Raw genomic sequence first — 18204 nt, forward strand, 5'->3', positions numbered from 1 at the left:
GGCACGAGCGGCGTCAGCGCCAGCGGCGGCGGCAGCAGCAGCGGCGGCGGCAGCAGGATGCCTGTCAGACGCGGTCATGTCGCGCTCCAGAACACTTACTTGGACACAATCATCAAGAAATTCGACGAACAAAGTAAGTGAAATGAAATCCATCACTCTGACATCAGAGAAGCCACGCACAACAACCAGAGTCATCAGTGCTGGTTCCAGAGAAATGATCTTTTCTCACTCTATTATTTCAAATATTTATTTATTTTTACATTAAATCACAAAAAAGTCAAAGTCATTGCCACCAAATTTCAGTCTCTGTGTCTCAAGGTGAGTTTATATGAGGTTGGATTCAGGTTCAAACTTATGAATGAAGTATTGCAAATAATGTATTCTTTAACTTTCAGTATAATTCACTACTGACATTCTTTCTTGGAAACATACTGCCTCTATTTTTTCCTTTAATTTTTACTTTTTCAGCTTATGCAAGTTGAATTCATTTTATATATAAATTATAATTTTGAAACCCAATTGTGACTTGATTGTTATTTTTAGTCAGTTCATGGACCGTCTGAAGGAGGATCATAATATTAACTTCAGTGATAATATATATATATAAGTGTTACTGATTCTAACAGAGCTGAAACTCCAGACTGATTACTCTGCAGACTCCGACCACAGGTTGATTTTCCATTGACAGTTTTAGTCTCATTTCTAACAGGACAGCCTGCTGTTGCTTCTTCAAGGGACCAACACACCTGCTCATGTGTTGGCCGTTGCTCACCTAACACCTACCAATCTGTTCCGTTAGCTCACATGTTCCACCGGCTGAAAAGGCCAGTGCACTCAGAGAAAGGAAATCTCTCAGATCCAATCAGCAGCGGATCTGTGATACTCCTTTGTAGAGGATCCATTATGTCGTGCCACTACTGTACATGTCAGTCCCCAAATGTGTGTGTGCACGTGCGTGTCCTTAAGGCCAGGTGAGTGCACGTGCCACAGCGGTGCTGCTTAGCAACGGTGTGACGATGGGGGTTTGTGCCGTGAGCTCCAGATAATGACTTTGGACAGGATGTGCTGCGTTTCACCAGAGGAGCTCACCCATTTATACTGAAGGAGACGAGGGGTGAGGGACAAGCCCCCTCCTCTGCTCAGTAGGAGCTGTTTAACCCACTTCCTTAGCTGTGTTAAAAGACGGGTGAGTCCGAGTCAACTGAGCTTATTTCGGTTCTTCTAATTCGGTGGTTTGAACTTCTCCATTGGTGCAAACTGGTTCTTGTTTCATGGTGAAGTTTTTTGGGGATGGCTCTTTCCCCTGTGGTGTCGAATCGCTTCATTATTTGGGCATCAGTGACATTAAGTTGTGATGTGATTTCATAGTTTATACCACTGTGCAATTTTAGGCCCAGAAAGTATTTAGGACAATGTTAAAACATTACTCCAAAATACATGGCTTTCAGTTTGCTAAGTGTTTTTTATTTAAAGCCGATAGCATTAGCTGAAAGCTTAGTGTCTTACTAAAATAAAGTCTAACATAAGGCTAGAATGTCTAATAGCTAAAGTTGAAAAAAAAATTAAATCAAATTTGATTCAATATTAGCTGTGGACAGGCTAAATAGCACACCAAAATAGCTAAAAGGTAGCAAACATAACTAGAAAATGACACAGAATGTGCTTAACAATATAAATACATAACAAAAATAGCTAAAAAATGTCCTAATGATGTTAGTGGGTACAGTAGACACAACAAAAGTAACAACATTTTCACAGAAAAATCTCTGCAGAGATTCTAGTTTCTCTTCCTGAGCCGAGAACCAAGACACTCATCATTAAAGGTGCAACAGCCTGTGGCGCCGCAACACCTGAGCTCTGAGCTCTAAAATCACTAACAACCTCTGTTTCCCGCATGGATGGGATGTAATTGGAGGAAGTTGACCCCAGAATGGGGAGGGTCAGGAGTTGGTGGCAAGAAACAACAGAGAGCACAGCTGACCTGCAGAGAACCCATGTATCAGCCACCACTGTGCAGTTCTCACGTGAGTGTTTAAAATACAACGAGAACAGAAACATAATAATGAGCAGAAAAATAACTGATGAGTCTGAGAGGTAACAGTCTGAGAGGTAACAGCCTGAGAGGTAACAGTCTGAGAGGTAACAGTCTGAGAGGTCTGCGTTATCAGGGTGATAAAGGAACATCCAGACAGAGGCTCAGGACAATTGTCCATCAGTCACTACCCAGTGCTAGGCCTCGCAAGACAATTTTCTCTTAATTTAAAAACAATAAAGACAAATAGCGTTCACCCTGTCCCTTTATCCAGAGACACAGCAGTGGTAGTCAAATTTGGGTTTTGGTGTAACCTTACGTTGATATTTCAGTATTCTGTCACTGACATACAAAGTGTTTCATATAAAAAGGTAAATAATAAATACAACAATAACAGCAATTTCATAAAGTGAAGATTACTCCTGACAGTTGTCCAGATGTCCACCCGTGTAAACTCTTGTCTCTGTGCGGTGGGAGCAGGTGTGAAGGCAGAAGAAGCTCCTTTATTAAAGTGCCCACCTGCTCCTTCGCAGCCCCTCAGGAGAACCTGCCACACTAATAACATTAGCAGCGCGGGCAAGTGGACTTCATTACTTCCACTCAGGCTGATTGTCGGGGCGGCCGAGGAAGAGGTGTTTATCACAGTGTAATGCCTCGTCTGTTAGGAGGAAGATATCCTTCAGTCCTAGTGTTTGAGTGTGTGTTCTTCTTCTTCTTCTTCTTCTTCTCCTCCTCTACTTCTACTCCAACCATCTCCATGTTCTCTTTTACAACATCTACAAAACTCCACTGAGGTCTTCCTCTTCTTTAGGCTTCTTTTGGCTTCAGGCATATTTTTTTTTTATTTGGGGCTCTTTCATTTCCTATTTTTCAAGCTACATTTTAGCTTCTCTCTCTGTGTACCCTCTTTGGACTCCTATAACATTTTTTTTGATTGTCTGGCATTTAGTAGTTAAAGCCCTGGTGCATTTTTGACATGATGGAGAATTCTGACAGTTCCTGTGTGACACAGAGAGCTAGTTTGACATTTAGCACTAAGACAAAACAAACCGTTACACTGAAAGCATTTTTCTTTTCCTCTCAGCTTTAAGGCCGTCACCATTTTGATTCCTTTTCATTCTTAGGCTGACATATGACAGTGAGCTCCCATTTCTCCTCAGATCGCAAATTCCTGATAGCCAACGCGCAGATGAAAAACTGTGGCATCATCTACTGCAACGAAGGCTTCTGTCAGATGTTTGGTTTCACCAGGGCAGAGATCATGCAGCAGCCCTGCACCTGCCAGTTTTTGGTGGGGCCCGGCACCATGAAGAGCGCCCTGACTCAGCTAGCACAGGCCCTGCTGGGCTCCGAGGAGCACAAGGTGGAGATCCTGTACTACGCTAAAGAAGGTAAGAGACCAGTTATATATAGTTTAAACTATTATTAAAAACCAGCTGTGGTTGTCATACCTGCCTTACATGCAGAAGGTCCTGGGTTCAAGTCCCAGAGGAAACGCATATTTAATGGCGCCCCCTGTGGCAGCCTGTTTGGGTGGTAAATCATCAAGAAAATAGTTTAAAACCTGTTTTTGCACAGACAGGCAAATTGAACTGCACATGTTAATAAATTAATGTTCTGACAGCGTGACGGCTGAACCTTTATAGAGCGAAACACAGTGGTCACTGCTCAGCGGGAGGCTGATGTAAGAGCTGAGTTGTTTTTTTCTTTATAATCGTGGCACTTGGTAATTCACATTTACGTCAGAGTGTTTTATTGTGGTCACTATTTTATATTAATCAGTAGGACCACATTCAGAGTGGAAAAACACTGAAAAACATATTTTGCAAACAGTGGAAAAAGCCAGTGAATAAACGAAAGTAAGTTTACATGATGTTAGACGACCTACTTCCTGTTGTTTTTCTTTTTTTTGACTCATCTTTGTCTTTCCTGTGGCCAGTGTTCCATCTTCATCCGTTATATTCACAGTCTCTCCTGAGCGCGCCCACACCGTCTTAACCTTACAAATGTGGTGACACGTTGTGTTGCTTGGGGGGCACCGACGCTTGGCTTTTAAAAACGTGTCTGTCCTGGACAATAAAGTCGTGTCATAGCAGGTCCAGCTACCATGCTGTGAGCGTGCTCTTTCACTCTCACTGATATTAATATGTGACATGACAGCTGAACATAGTGCCCTCCCAGTCCACACTCCTCCACTTGTCTTCTTCTTCTTCTCCTTATACTTTTATTGTGAAAAGGATGGAAAGAGGCAGTTAAAAACATGAACTGTGGTTCAAACTGTGGCATTCGTCTGGTATTTTCCCCTGTCAACTCTTGCTTCTGATCCCTGCCTTCGTTGAGATACATTGACCTGCATGAAGGTCTGTGTGTCAACGTTGTCATCCACCTGTCATCTGAGGCTGATGCACAATCACTGGACAAAGGCTGTCACCACACGTGTGTGTGTACTTTGTGTCTGTGGCCACTTGGGCATGAGGAGTTTCAGCCCAGAGTGCTGTTGTCATGGAAATGTGATCAGCGCCTCAGATCTACTAAGCATCTTGTTTGTTTGTTTCTCGCGTCCCACTGTGCTCCCCGTCTGTACACGGACAAAAAAAAAATGCTGTGATGCAAAGACAGAGAACATGTTTTTTCTCAGAGAATAGATTTATATTCTTTACCTTCAGACTTCATTCCTCTCAGAGTTTAAGATAAACATTAATGCTAATGACTGATGGGACCCAGACTGAGTAGATGGAGAACATATTTGTGTGTGTGTGTGTGTGTGTATGTGTGTGATCTGCCCTATCCCCCTTCCTATTTTTAGATCACACTGATTGCGGTGTGAAGTTAGACCTGACAGAAGTGTTGCTCATTTAGCCTTTCCTACTGTCCTGTCTCTTTACCTTCAAAGTCCTTCTCACCCAGTTATCCGTCCGTCCACCCGTCCGTCTGTCTGCCCTTCACCTTATTCATTTTGCATATAATGGCTGGTGTTCAAATGTGCACATTTGAACACCAGCCTTGTGTCCTTGATAAGAACAATGTTCTTGCGAAGACTAAAAATAACTTATCCCTAAAACAGTTTTTTAGCCTATTTAGAACAATCTCATTTCCACATTTGACATGTAAACCCAACAGGAAGCTGACTGTATTAAAACTTGTACCTAAATCACCTACTTTTGTCACTTTATTTTATGTCTCCTGTAATGCAGGGTCTTTCATCGACTTCGACAATATTTGTGATATTTGTGATCAAATGTATTAGTAAATGTATGTTGAGGTTAGTTTTTAAAATTACATCTTTTCCACAGGTATTCCTCACAATACCACAGTACCGCATACTGTAGTAATCATAGTATTTGCGTTACATGTTGCATTATCAGTATTTAGCAGTGTTAGCAGTTTGTCTCCCTTGTCCTTAGATGTCATGCTCAAAAAAATTTCTTCCTGTGATGAATGATTATCATTGTCGAGACCTCGTGTGGGGGGTGTAGCTCAGTGGTAGAGCATTTGACTGCAGATCAAGAGGTCCCTGGTTCAATTCTGGGTGCCCCCTTCTCATTTGTTGTTTTCTGTCTGCTTGTACCCACAGGCACCTGCAGACCCTGCCTGGTGGACGTCATCCCTGTGAAAAACGAGGAAGGTCTCGTCATTATGTACATCCTTGACTTCCAGGAACTGATTGATCCGACACTCAAGAAATCTGCCCTCAGGCAGAGAGTCACCCAAGGATGGATCTACTGTAAATCACCCAACAATCCTTATTCAGTCTCAGTTCTAGTCATGAACAGCAAGTCCATATTTTAAGTTGGGATTTCTTTAAAACAAAATCAAAAAAACTTCGGTTGATATAATGAAAAAATAATTATCATCCCGTCCAAATGTCCTCCAACACATTTTTCTAATATAAAAGCAATTACATGTGAGCATTATTCATATTCCCTCCTGTGTGGGAGGTTTAATAACAGCTGAGCTGAACACAGAGTTTCCTCCTCAGGTCAGAATCGCAGGTTGAAGATGAGGCTCCCTATGTTGCGCTCCATGAGACGTCCATCACTGTCCAAAGACCAGTTTGAAGGCGTGGTGGTGGACTACCTGCAGGTAAGGCGGTGAATACACCGACCCTTGTACTATACTTACGCACACACACAACTGTCATACTTTTTATTTTATTTATTTAGATTTCTTTGGAAATGGTTTCTTCTGGATTTCAGACAATTGTTTTTACAGCTAACTCATGCTCCCTTGATCTCTGGTACTTCTGTGTGGAGGTTGGACGTCCGTTTTTTTGCCCGTGGGCCGTACCTTTGACAGCCCAGCTCTAAACATTTAACATTGAGTAACTAATTTTTCTTACAGTATGTGCTGACAAAGAATTTTTCTAATTCTTAGACCAGTGTTTCCCAAACTTTTTTTCTGGGGACTCATATTTTAAAAATCACAAACCTTTGCGACCCAAGTCAATAGACATTATACGTAAACTCCTGGGAAACATGATGCAAGACGACCCAAAAATAAATCTCTTGCGACCCAATTTAAGGCTGCAACCCAGTCTTTGGGAAACAATTTCTTAAACACTAAAATCCAATCTCACCTGTCCTTAATGTGTCCTTTGTTTCTTTCCTCCGCAGCCGAACAGTGAGGACGTTCCCTTGAAAGAGTTCCGGATCCCGTCCAAGGAGAGCTGTATGCAGTCTGAGACGGAGGCTCTGATAGAACAGGACCTGGATCCTCCTTCACCTGCAGCTCAGTCGTCCACCAAGCGCTGCTCCCTACTGACAGATCGGCTCGACCCCGGAATCGCCTTCCCACGGGGAAGTCTACCTCGCAGCTGTTCCCGAGACAGTGTCCGCAGCCTACGCCGGGCCTCGTCTCTGGACGACATCGATGGCATGAGGGCGGAATGGAACAGTCGACCTGGAGACCCTCGAATCAACAGCAGTGAGTGTTTGCGAGTATATTTCCACAAAACTTGTAAAAGTAACTTGTACAGTAACAATATAAATATCTATTGGATTGACAGGAGTATGAAACTGATGTTTTTACATCATTATGTGAACAGCATCGAACTGGATTTAAACTTTTCTCTGCAAAGAAAGTCCTAATGTTTCATGGCTCAGATTTTATATGGATTTTATGTATTTTTTCATTTCTTTAGTTTTAAAATTAAACCACAAAAACACAATTTTCTACCATGTACACTGTAGTAGGCGGCTCCTGATTCATCTCGCCATCAGTTTGTGGATCCTTGATGTGAAACACATCCCTGGAGTAGAGTGGAAGAGCAGATGAACCCTGGGGTATTTTGACATGATAGAAGTTCTGACACACAATGATTGAAGAAAGATAATGTTCACTGCAGCAGAGCTCCACCAACACAGTAACATCCATAAAAGACACGATGACGTCCATGTATTAAATGGTACTGTGTATTTAAATAGAGCATTTTACCTGCACTTTAATGTCCTTGATGTGACTCATCGTTTTTACTGCTGTACAGAGTCGTTAGATGTTTTGTTGTCATATATTTGATGACAAATTAAAAAAAAAAAATCTAAAGTCGTGTATGAGATACGGGAGAAGAAATCAACTGAACTCCTTCCTCTGATTTTCATAACACCCAGTGTGTCACTGTGAGCGTGAGCAGCTGCCTGATGGCTGATCCAGCAGAGAGGCACTAATCAATTCCACTGTCACCATGTGTGGTTGTGAGTGTGTGTGCGTGTGTGTGGTTGTGTGTGTCAAGGTTTTGTTTTTTATCTCACTGCTGATCTGTCTGCTTTCATCTCTTGAGGGAAATATTCTTTTTTATTTTTTCTTCTTTTTCATCACAACCCATACCTGATTCTGGTCATACTCCTCACTCTCAGACTGTCTGCTCCGTTGTCTTTCATTTCCAACATAATGGTACATATTAAAACCCACCTCTGTGTCTTTGTTGTCCATGTTGTAGGTACTTTACCGTAGATTCATCCGGCGTTGACTTTATGCCTGAGATCAGATGTTTTATGTGCATGATTGATCAGTTCCTAGAATTTGAGGACATTATAATGATGTCCACAACGGACAGAGAGGACAAAAGTTCAGGGGGCACCTGGATTTGAACAAGAGACCTCTTGATCTGCAGTCAAATGCTCTACCACTGAGCTATACCCCCACATAGAGGCCTTCTCCACTATTTAGTATTTACACAAAACTGATCAACTTATTTTGATTATTCATTTTTGAATTTGATAAACATTATTGTATATACTGTTTATATATATGTATATCTTTATATGTATATATTTATATATGTATGTTTTTAATTAGCATAACCATTCACAAGGCCTATTTAGATATAATCTAACTTATTATATTAACAAACATATTCCAGAATGTTTCCCCTTTTTATCTTTCACTGTTGGTAAATTTCAAGGTCAGGCCCTAAATATAAAAAATTCTCATCACATCCTCTTTTGTGCTGCAGATTTGAAGCCCAGTGCCCTGAACTCCACATCAGACTCTGATCTGATCCGACACCGAACCATCGGCCGAATCCCTCAGGTAACCCTGACCTTTGGCTCCGATCGGATGAGACCTCCTTCGCCCACAGAGATCGAGATCATCGCGCCAAGCAAGATAAAGGATCGCACCCAGAACGTCACCGAGAAGGTCACTCATGTCACACAGGTAATACATGTCCTTTGTTATGTCAATGAAAAAGACACATAATTAATCTCTCTTTTTCCTTGAGGGAAAACAGAGTTAGCCCTAGCCTATGAATTAATGACTGAAGGTGTGGAATGGAAATGGTCCAGTGCAGAGTGGGTTTCTTAATTAAATGTGAATATTTTATACCTCTACACCTGCAGAACTATTGAAAAAAAATTGTTTCCTACAAATGGTTCTAATTTTAAGAAGTTATGCATATACATTTGACCTAACTTACGATAGTGGTACTTTATCTATCTTGAAATGTGATAATATCAAATCAGAATCAAAGCAAAAAAGGTAATAGAGCCTTAAAAAAAAAGAAGGCTAATAGTTGGTCCGGTTAGTTATTTCTTGCTCTGGGTGCTAGAAATACCTGTACCAACGATATAGTACAGGATGCCCCATATGTTTGGCCACAAAAAAAAGATGAGGTTTCTCAAAAACAGCTAAAAGCTACTGATATGGTGAGCTAATGGAGCTAATAGTAGCTTTTGGATACGACTGTAAGATACATAAGTGTCACTAAGTCTGTCAACTGTTGTCCTTGGAATCATGTTTTCACCAACGTCGTCTCCACGGCCTTCACTTACAGTTGTCAGTGTCAGACCAGGTCAGTGTCTCTGCCGACAGACGACAGTTTCAGACCGAAATCTGTTAGTGTCGTTTGATTCGTCTTCGGCAAAGACGAAGAGAAACACTTACAGTCACAAGGTGAAAGTGTGAAAGATTGGTCTCAGCCGAGGTGCGACATCCACGGCACCGGCAGCAAAACACACACTCATCAGCCTCCTGTCATCACACCACGCTGGGTCTGTGCACAATGTAGCTCACACATAACAGAGGAAGAAGAGCTGGGTGGAAAAATACTGAAGTGCTAACGATGTACGGTGTCTTTATAAAGACATTCTATTCAGACTGCTGGGTTTTTTTTCCTAATGTGCCTGCCAGTGTCACCTTCTTAAAGTACTTCATCATGAATACATGTCTTTGAACAGGAACTTTACAAAACATAGAGTAGAGCAGCTGTGGGTTTGAATGTCATGGAGACATTTTGACACAAACTTAGGTTGGAGAGCAAACAAAAATATAATATATTATACCTCTATAAAATTTGATAAAATATGCAGATGACCATACACTACCTCAAATGCATTTATAGAAAATGAAAATATATGTTTAAAAAAATATTATTATATATAACAAAATAGAGTAGAGAACTGGGTATTGTTCTCCAGGGTGAATTTCTTCCAAACTGTTGATGGATGTCTTGTTTTATTAGCACAATGACGCTGTGGTTGTATTACCTTCCTGCCTCAGACTTGATTTGTAATAATTTACTTTGACATTACTGTGTCAAGTACATTCCCACTGCCTCCAGTCAAAGATAAAGTAGCGATATACAGTACTGTACCCTTAACAACAGAGAAAATGTGCGAACGTATTACAAGTGGCTTCTGTGTTGGCTTGTATTTTTTCCACACCGCTGCTACCGTATGATGCCTTGTGTGGTGGTGAGACCTCACCTCCCTACACCAGCAGGCAGACTGATACCAGCAGCCGGCTGTGAGTCAGTGTACAATTATGTGGAGGCAGCGTGGCTTCTGTGTCCCTGGAGCAAAGTGATAGGGGTGAACAGGAGGCCTCCTGACAGGCCCGGGAGTGCACTCCGCTCGCCGCTCTGACTCTGATGACGTCAGAGACAAAGAGTGAGTGCTCCTCATTGATGCCTTTGTAGTGAAGTGTTTGTCTGCCACAGTGGGACTTTTTAAATGTCTTTGTTGAAAGGGCAAACTGTCACTGGCATACTAATAACCAACTACAGGCAATTACATTCCTAATCCAAATAACCCAGCTCCAATACTCAAATACGTTTTTATGACGAGGAAAGATTCTACTTTTATCCACATGTTTTATAATCACTTGTCAACTTTTCCTACTTCACACAGATCTAGTTTAGAGAAATTACAACATTTGTTTTAGTTAGTTTACTGGAATCATTTGCTCTGGATGCTTTTAAAACCTCTAAAGGATCCATGTAAAATAAAGGGTTACATGTTGTGATTTATGTGGTCTTTAATCTTTAAAGTCAGTGGATTTGATGAATGCGTTATGTGAGAGCCGCAGTGCAAAAGACCGCGGAGCTGAGTGAAGGGATGCAGTTATGAAACTGAATACAAAAAAAGGCCCAGCAGCAGTCACAGTAGTATTGAGCTGTACTCACACTGCATGTGACCTTGGCCACTGGGGCTAATGGAGGTGGAGGACAGCACGCAGGCGGGCAGGCAGCCTATCTGCATCTGTCAGACATTTGAATTCCCTTTCCCAGCTGGTTGTTCTCATACGGGAGTTAGTTTGACTTTCTTAGACCTGGTAAAAGATCTGACCGTGGGTCTGACGTTCTGCACTTCAGGTTAAAGGTCACAGAAATGATTGCAGTTGCCATGTGGGACAGGTCACAAAAGCACAAAAGCAAAGAGGTCTTTCATTAAAACAAATTGACGAAAGGTCAGTGTCAGTGGAATTCTCCATGCTTATATAAGACAGTCGTTGAATCCTGACTTTTAAATCAGTTTTTAAATGGCACCAACAAAAGGAAAATCAAGGCTGTGATAAATTCTCTCTAGTTGATTTGAGCTGGGAGTCGAGTGTGTGTGTGTGTGTGTGTGTGTGTGTGTGGTTTTTATCACATTTTGGAGACATGTCGGTTTATAGAAGCTACATATACTGTAGAAACCTGATGCGTGGTGAGAAGAAAACACTTGGTGTGAATCCCAGTGATTAATGTAAATCTTATAAAAAGGAAGTTGCTGTATTATATATATTATATCACTTTAGTTATTGTTTTGTTAGTCTGGCTTGGAGTCGTGACCCCACGTGTGTTATTTACATTATAATTTAAGAATATAAATAGCCATAACGTCACAAAAACAGAAATATAGTTGGTAACAATGTTCGGATTTTTTTTTTTTAATCTGATGATGCATTTCTGCAGATACTATGTCAGGGGCTGGGCTCTGGTCAGGGGAGAGGTTTAGGGAGCAGGAGGAAAGACGAAGACAAATTGACAGAGGTGACAAGTGAAAATGTTTACAATTTTCTTTATCAAATTAAATATAATTTTTTTCTTTGGCTCTTTCAGATAAAGCATAATTATTTATAATTTATCAACCCAACAACGCTGGATTATACTGTAATATATATCTATAAATTCAGAATATAGCATCAGTTAGCTCTGGTGCGAGTTAAACCGCCGTCTTTTTGTAAGGCATTAGGAACAGAGCCGTGGACAGTGTCAACACCTCAGAATTTCTTGGATGAACCTTCGCTGATGTGTTTACATTTTTGTTGTCTTTTCACATCTGTTGCCCTGCTGTCGTCAGGTACTTGTGCACAACAGCAACACTCGGGCTGCTGGATCTGAAGAACGCAATAAATCTCTCAACTCCAAATATGTCAGTGACCCTGTCGATACACAACGTTCACCCTGACCGGGACAGCAGCAGACGGTCTCAGTTAGGACTCCTGAGTCCTGACTTTGTCTTTACTGCTCACTGTCCTTTTCCCTTGTTCTTGTATTGATCTGATCTTCGACAGTAGATAAAACTGCACTTGTTGCTACATTTAATAGTGTGTAATTGTGTGAGAATATTTTCACACTACCAATGACCATTCACAAAAAGTCCAGACTCTGACATTGACCAAATGAACTAAAACCCACTCATCTAGATATCGTGTGAAATCAATGGCAGCACTTATTTGGTCCACCATTGACCACAACTCATGTGGTCTGCATCAACCAGGGGGGTGACATGGTGACGCTGGGGCAGGTGAGGCTGCAGTTTAGGCTAAGTATCCACTGGACACACAGACAGGACATGTGGACACGCTTGGACAGAGCCGCTAACTTTTTATACTAGAGAAAGTGATGGAAAGGAAGCGGGATTGGAGGAGTCTCCTCCCCTGTCAACGTTGTCGACACCGACACGATAACCTGGACTTTGAAGCTTTTATCGTTTTACCGGTCAGTGTCAGATATTTCTGCAATTAGCTTTTTTGTGCTAATAGAGTACTAATAGAGTACTAATTATATCAATCTGAGGCTAGTTATTAGTAATTAGTTTATTGGTAATATCTGCATCAATATTCCTAATATCTGATTCTGAGTTACAAGGTTTTACTGTTTGCAGTTGTTACTATTTTACGTATTCTAAAAACCTAAAAAGAATTCTAAAAAAAAAGTGTGGTTGTTTCCTTTGTCATGAATGAATCAGCCTGAGAAAAAAAGGTACATTTCACTGTGTGGTTAGGCTTAAACTGGGCGCAAAGAAAAAAACTAATTGAAGTTCATTCATGCTGGAAATTTCCTTTTGTGTATTTTTAGTATTATATAGTATTGCTTGAATTCATTGTTTAACCATGTAGTTCACATATTTTACTATACAGATTGATTATTTTTTGTGCTTTCCTTTCACAGAATTTTATATTTATTGTTTTTCTCTCAGAGTGTGCCATCAAATGTATGTGACTACAGAGACAGATAAAACCTTGAACCTTCTCTGACGTCGTCAGGGTCAGTCCACAAAAACACTGCAGTGTGTTCACTTCAGTCATAGTATAACAAGGCTGTGATTTCATAAATGATACTCAGAAACCACAGCTTCTGTAACGGCTTTATTTGTTTATTCTGCTGTTGTACTATTTGTCTTATTCCCTGCTGTTAAATGACGTTCATTTTTCTGCGTTCTGCTCGTTGTGTCAACAAAGGAATGTGTTGTTGGCTCATGCTTAAATACCAATGTGCTAAGTTGAGAAACAGCCATCAGCTCTGTCTTTGAACTCCAGGTGTTGTCCCTGGGCGCTGACGTGCTGCCCGAGTACAAACTTCAGGCTCCACGTATCCACAAATGGACCATCCTTCACTACAGCCCGTTCAAAGCGGTGTGGGACTGGGTCATCCTGCTGCTGGTCATTTACACCGCCATCTTCACGCCGTACTCGGCTGCCTTTCTTCTCAACGAGGTGGAGGAGCAGCGCAGGAGAACCTGCGGCTACACCTGCAACCCTCTGAACGTGGTGGACCTGGTGGTGGACGTCATGTTCATCATAGACATCCTCATCAACTTCAGGACCACCTACGTCAACCACAATGACGAGGTGGTCAGCCACCCGGGACGCATCGCACAACACTACTTCAAGGGCTGGTTCCTCATTGACATTGTTGCTGCGATTCCTTTTGATCTGCTCATATTTCGCTCCGGGTCAGAAGAGGTAAGGGACCGTCAGCAAGTGCTTTTTTCCGTTGTCTGCCTTCACAGAGCATCCTTGATTTTTTTTGAAAATCCCAAACAGATACTAATGTATTTGTCATTAATGCAAATTTTACATTTTTTATTCAGACAATCCAGTCAAGCACACAAGTTATTTATTTAATTTAACCACAGTCTCCTCTTGTGTCCTCCAGCCCCAGACAACCACACTGATTGGCCTACTGAAAACTGCCAGACTGCTGAGGTTGGTGCGAGTAGCCAGAAAGTTGGACCGCTACTCTGAGTACGGAGCTGCTGTCCTCCTCCTACTCATGTGCACCTTCGCCCTCATTGCCCACTGGCTGGCCTGCATCTGGTACGCTATTGGCAATGTGGAGCGCACCGGCACTGTGCACACCGGAGACATGAAGATTGGCTGGCTGGACAACCTGGCCGACCAGATCGGTAAACATTACAACGACAGCGACGCAGCCTCCGGTCCATCCACCAAGGACAAGTATGTCACTGCTCTGTACTTCACCTTCAGCAGTCTGACCAGTGTGGGCTTTGGAAATGTGTCGCCCAACACCAACCCAGAGAAGATCTTCTCCATCTGTGTCATGCTCATTGGCTGTGAGTAGACTCTTTAAACCCCACGTCTTTTTGTATGTAATAAATACAGTACATTCTGTTAGATCTGGACCTGGTGCATTGCCCTGATCTCTTATTACATCATTGTACCAGTTGGGCTTTGGAATGGCTGAAAAAAACATGTTGGACGTCAGACCAAATGTGTTCATTTTTTCCCACTAAGTTCTTCTTGAATGAAACTCGATCAGTCACTAAAGATGAGGCCCTAATAGAAACTGTCCACTGTCTCACACAGCTCTGATGTACGCCAGTATCTTTGGTAACGTGTCAGCCATCATTCAGAGACTCTACTCTGGTACAGCTCGATATCACACCCAGATGCTGCGAGTCAAAGAGTTCATACGTTTCCATCAGATCCCAGGAGGCCTGAGACAGAGGCTGGAAGAATATTTTCAACACGCCTGGTCCTACACCAATGGCATTGACATGAACGCGGTGAGTTGTCGGGAAGAAAAACACGGTTGCCGATTGTCACAAAATGTTCACAGACCTACTTTTATAATGTAGCTCATGGACTGGTACATTTTCTACTGGTTGAAATGATGAAAAATCATATTTGTATCAACATCAAGACACATTGAAATAGCATCATTCAGGGCTGCTTATTTAATTTAATATTACACAATTGTTTAAGCTAAGAGATAAGATAGCGTAACGGATAAAAATGATTGGACCTGACCCTCTGTGGCCCTGCAGGTTCTGAAGGGATTCCCCGAGTGTCTGCAGGCCGACATCTGCCTCCATTTGAACCGCAGTTTGTTCCAGAACTGCAAAGCTTTTCAAGGAGCCAGCAAGGGCTGCTTAAGAGCTCTGGCCGTGAGATTTAAGACCACCCACGCTCCTCCAGGGGACACCCTTGTCCACAATGGGGACATCCTCACTGCTGTCTACTTCATCTCCAGAGGCTCCATAGAGATCCTCAGAGATGATGTGGTAGTGGCCATACTGGGTAAGGGTCGAGTGGACTTAACAGCTTTTAACTAACTTTATACATTCAGGCTATATACAAAAGAATATACATGTATATATATATATATATATATGTATTAATAATAATTATAATAGTAATAATTATAGAGTTTTTCATGATTTTATTGATTCACATTTTCCCTCAAGCCACAGCTCCAACCCAGACCTGTTTCACTGCAATATTTCTGTGTTGCGTCATGTTGCCAGAGGTGTTTGGGCAAAGCTCCACTTCCATTCCACATCAGCATTGATCATCAATACAGCCAGCACTTTCGTCTGAGCTGCACAGGTCATTTTGGTTTCAGCTCGGTTTGAGGGAACCGTCGATGTGAGCTTTGGTATTGTAGTACTGTTGAGTATTACTTTTCACTTCATCACGTTTGCTCTTTCTTCCTTCCCTAGGAAAGAATGACATCTTTGGTGAACCCATCAGCTCGTATGGAAGACCAGGAAAGTCCAGCGCTGACGTCAGGGCTTTGACCTACTGTGACCTTCACAAGATCCAGAGAGACGACCTTCTGGATGTGCTGGACATGTATCCAGACTTTTCGGACACATTCTGGAGCAACTTAGAGATCACCTTCAACCTCAGAGATGTTAGTGCCACTAGAGGGCAGCATTTGACATTGTGTTACAATAGATAGTCAACCTTACAGAGCTCCCTGTTCCTTTATATACTTTTATAAATCTGTGGATATTATCTGAAAAAATGCATCGATATGATTTGAGAGACAGTTTTATTTATTTTTTTGATAGTGTTTGTACTTTTGAATTACTGACACTTATTTGTATCAGGCAGATAGAATAAACCAGTCAACTCCAGGCAGGAGCTCAGAACATCGACGACGAGCAAGGCATCGGAGGAGTTCTGTGTGGCAACGCAACCGTCCAGGTTAGTGAGGGTAGACTCTATATAAACTAGATATCCTTTTTTTTTGGCTTATTTTCTAATTGTGCTTTCTTTCTACAGACGGGATGGACTGTGACACCTCTTACCCCGATCAGTCCTGTCCGATACTAAACCACCATCAAAATACCTCGACGGCAGGATCCAACTGGGAAGACCTCTGTAGCAGTGCCAGTGTCTGTTCACAGTCAAGCGATGAGGAGATTAAGCCTGTGGGACAGAGCAAAGGGGAACTGTACCACATTGGAGGAGACCCAAGAGATTATCCTCTGCTGCCCCACAGTGGACCTTCTGCTGGGATTGGACCCTCGGCAGACCTCGGAGCACCACCATTCTCAGGTAAATGATATACAGTTAGATTTTAGATAGATAGATAGATAGATAGATAGATAGATAGATAGATAGATAGATAGATTAAAATGGTTAAAATATGGTAAAAATAGCACATCCAATACCTGTAAGTTATTATTAAATCCAAAATATACAAACTTAGTGTGTCCTATTTAAACAGTTGATGTCCTTGAACCAAATTCTCTCCTCCTGCACAACAGCTACACCTATCAGCATGACAGGACTGTACAGCTACTGGCCAGAGCGCAGAGCCAGTCAGTTCTCAGAGGGAACAAGAAACACGTCAGCAGTCAGGGCTCGTTTCTTGCCGGCACCGTGTGCAGAGGATCGGCCCAGTGAGCTGGAATCCAGACTGGAGCTGCTGCAGTCACAGTTAAATCGGTGAGTGAGTGGTTCTGAAGGGATAAAAAGGAGTGAGGGGGCACCCGGATTTGAACCGGGGACCTCTTGATCTGCAGTCAAATGCTCTACCACTGAGCTATACCCCCATCTGCTCAACTAGGAGGTGAATACAGTTAGCAGCTTTTGTAGCAGATAATAGCTGTTTGTCTAAGGAGAGGGTGCGGGAGGGAGGGGGCATGAAGGGGTGTGAAAGTTTTCAGGAGTCCCTTTTGTTTCTGTGTAAATCCACTCCTTGTTCTGTGATGGTGATTTCTGAGACAAAGACATGGACAAATCTAATATTTAAATGAAATGATTGAGAATGCTTGTCATTAACAGTAAAAAAGGGAGCGACAGAGAATCCTAGTGGTCATGTCTAGAAATAGCACATGCAGCCAAAAAAAAGAGCCAGCTCCACTGGGTTTGGTTGACCAATAACTAAAGGTTTAAATGTCCTTTGACAGCAGCTTGTTACACAAATGGGTTCAATAGTATAACATATGATTAATATTAACATATTGTAAACATATTATAACAACATAATGTGTTTGTACTGAAACTGTACATAAGAGTTTGAGTGATTATGACGAACTCCATGTAGTCAAGGTCACTTCTGTGTGTCACATGATGTCCTTATATGTCCATTCCAGACTGGAGACACGTATGACGTCAGATATCAACGTTATCCTTCAGCTCCTGCAGAGGCAGATGGCTCCCGTGCCTCCAGCCTATAGCGCTGTCTCCCCCGGCCCACATCCACCTCACCCTATTCATCCAACCTCCCTGTACAGCCCAGGAGCAACTGGTACTATTCACAGTGTCCCCCCAGTCCAGCCAGTACCACTGGACAGCACTGTCTCACTGCTACAGGTGCTGCTCTGTAATTATTCCCTGCAGATTTTTTTTAATAAATTAGTGGAAATGAATAGATGAATAATTCAACAGCAGGCATAACACAATGGTTTTCAATGATGAAGAACTTTAATGAG

At 42.1% G+C, this 18204-nt stretch overlaps 1 protein-coding gene and 3 non-coding genes across 7 annotated transcripts in view; 2 read left to right on the forward strand and 2 right to left on the reverse strand.

The window, feature by feature from the left end:
* The window catches only part of kcnh6a (potassium voltage-gated channel, subfamily H (eag-related), member 6a), a 22213-nt gene that overhangs the window by 1026 nt on the left and 2983 nt on the right, over positions 1-18204 (forward strand). For 3 of the 4 annotated variants that reach the window (XM_017040825.2, XM_025064648.1, XM_017040824.2), the window contains exons 2-16: positions 21-133; positions 3193-3423; positions 5607-5756; positions 6012-6115; positions 6646-6955; positions 8484-8686; positions 13553-13978; positions 14172-14589; positions 14843-15042; positions 15304-15556; positions 15979-16172; positions 16372-16468; positions 16547-16822; positions 17035-17215; positions 17866-18085. In XM_017040825.2, coding sequence (XP_016896314.1) covers positions 58-133; positions 3193-3423; positions 5607-5756; positions 6012-6115; positions 6646-6955; positions 8484-8686; positions 13553-13978; positions 14172-14589; positions 14843-15042; positions 15304-15556; positions 15979-16172; positions 16372-16468; positions 16547-16822; positions 17035-17215; positions 17866-18085 — 3339 coding nt within the window. In that variant the 5' untranslated portion in view covers positions 21-57. Of the gene's footprint in view, positions 1-20; positions 134-3192; positions 3424-5606; positions 5757-6011; positions 6116-6645; positions 6956-8483; positions 8687-13552; positions 13979-14171; positions 14590-14842; positions 15043-15303; positions 15557-15978; positions 16173-16371; positions 16469-16546; positions 16823-17034; positions 17216-17865; positions 18086-18204 lie in introns of those variants that run through there. The other variant, XR_003052464.1, reaches the window with a different exon arrangement.
* Positions 5499-5570, forward strand: trnac-gca (transfer RNA cysteine (anticodon GCA)). The gene has a single exon. It is a non-coding gene; the product is annotated as a tRNA-Cys (tRNA).
* trnac-gca (transfer RNA cysteine (anticodon GCA)) lies at positions 8100-8171 on the reverse strand. The gene has a single exon. It is a non-coding gene; the product is annotated as a tRNA-Cys (tRNA).
* trnac-gca (transfer RNA cysteine (anticodon GCA)) lies at positions 17251-17322 on the reverse strand. The gene has a single exon. It is a non-coding gene; the product is annotated as a tRNA-Cys (tRNA).

The sequence above is a fragment of the Cynoglossus semilaevis genome, chromosome 17 (assembly GCF_000523025.1).
Source record: "Cynoglossus semilaevis isolate Cse_v1.0 chromosome 17, Cse_v1.0, whole genome shotgun sequence".
NCBI lineage: Eukaryota > Metazoa > Chordata > Actinopteri > Pleuronectiformes > Cynoglossidae > Cynoglossus > Cynoglossus semilaevis.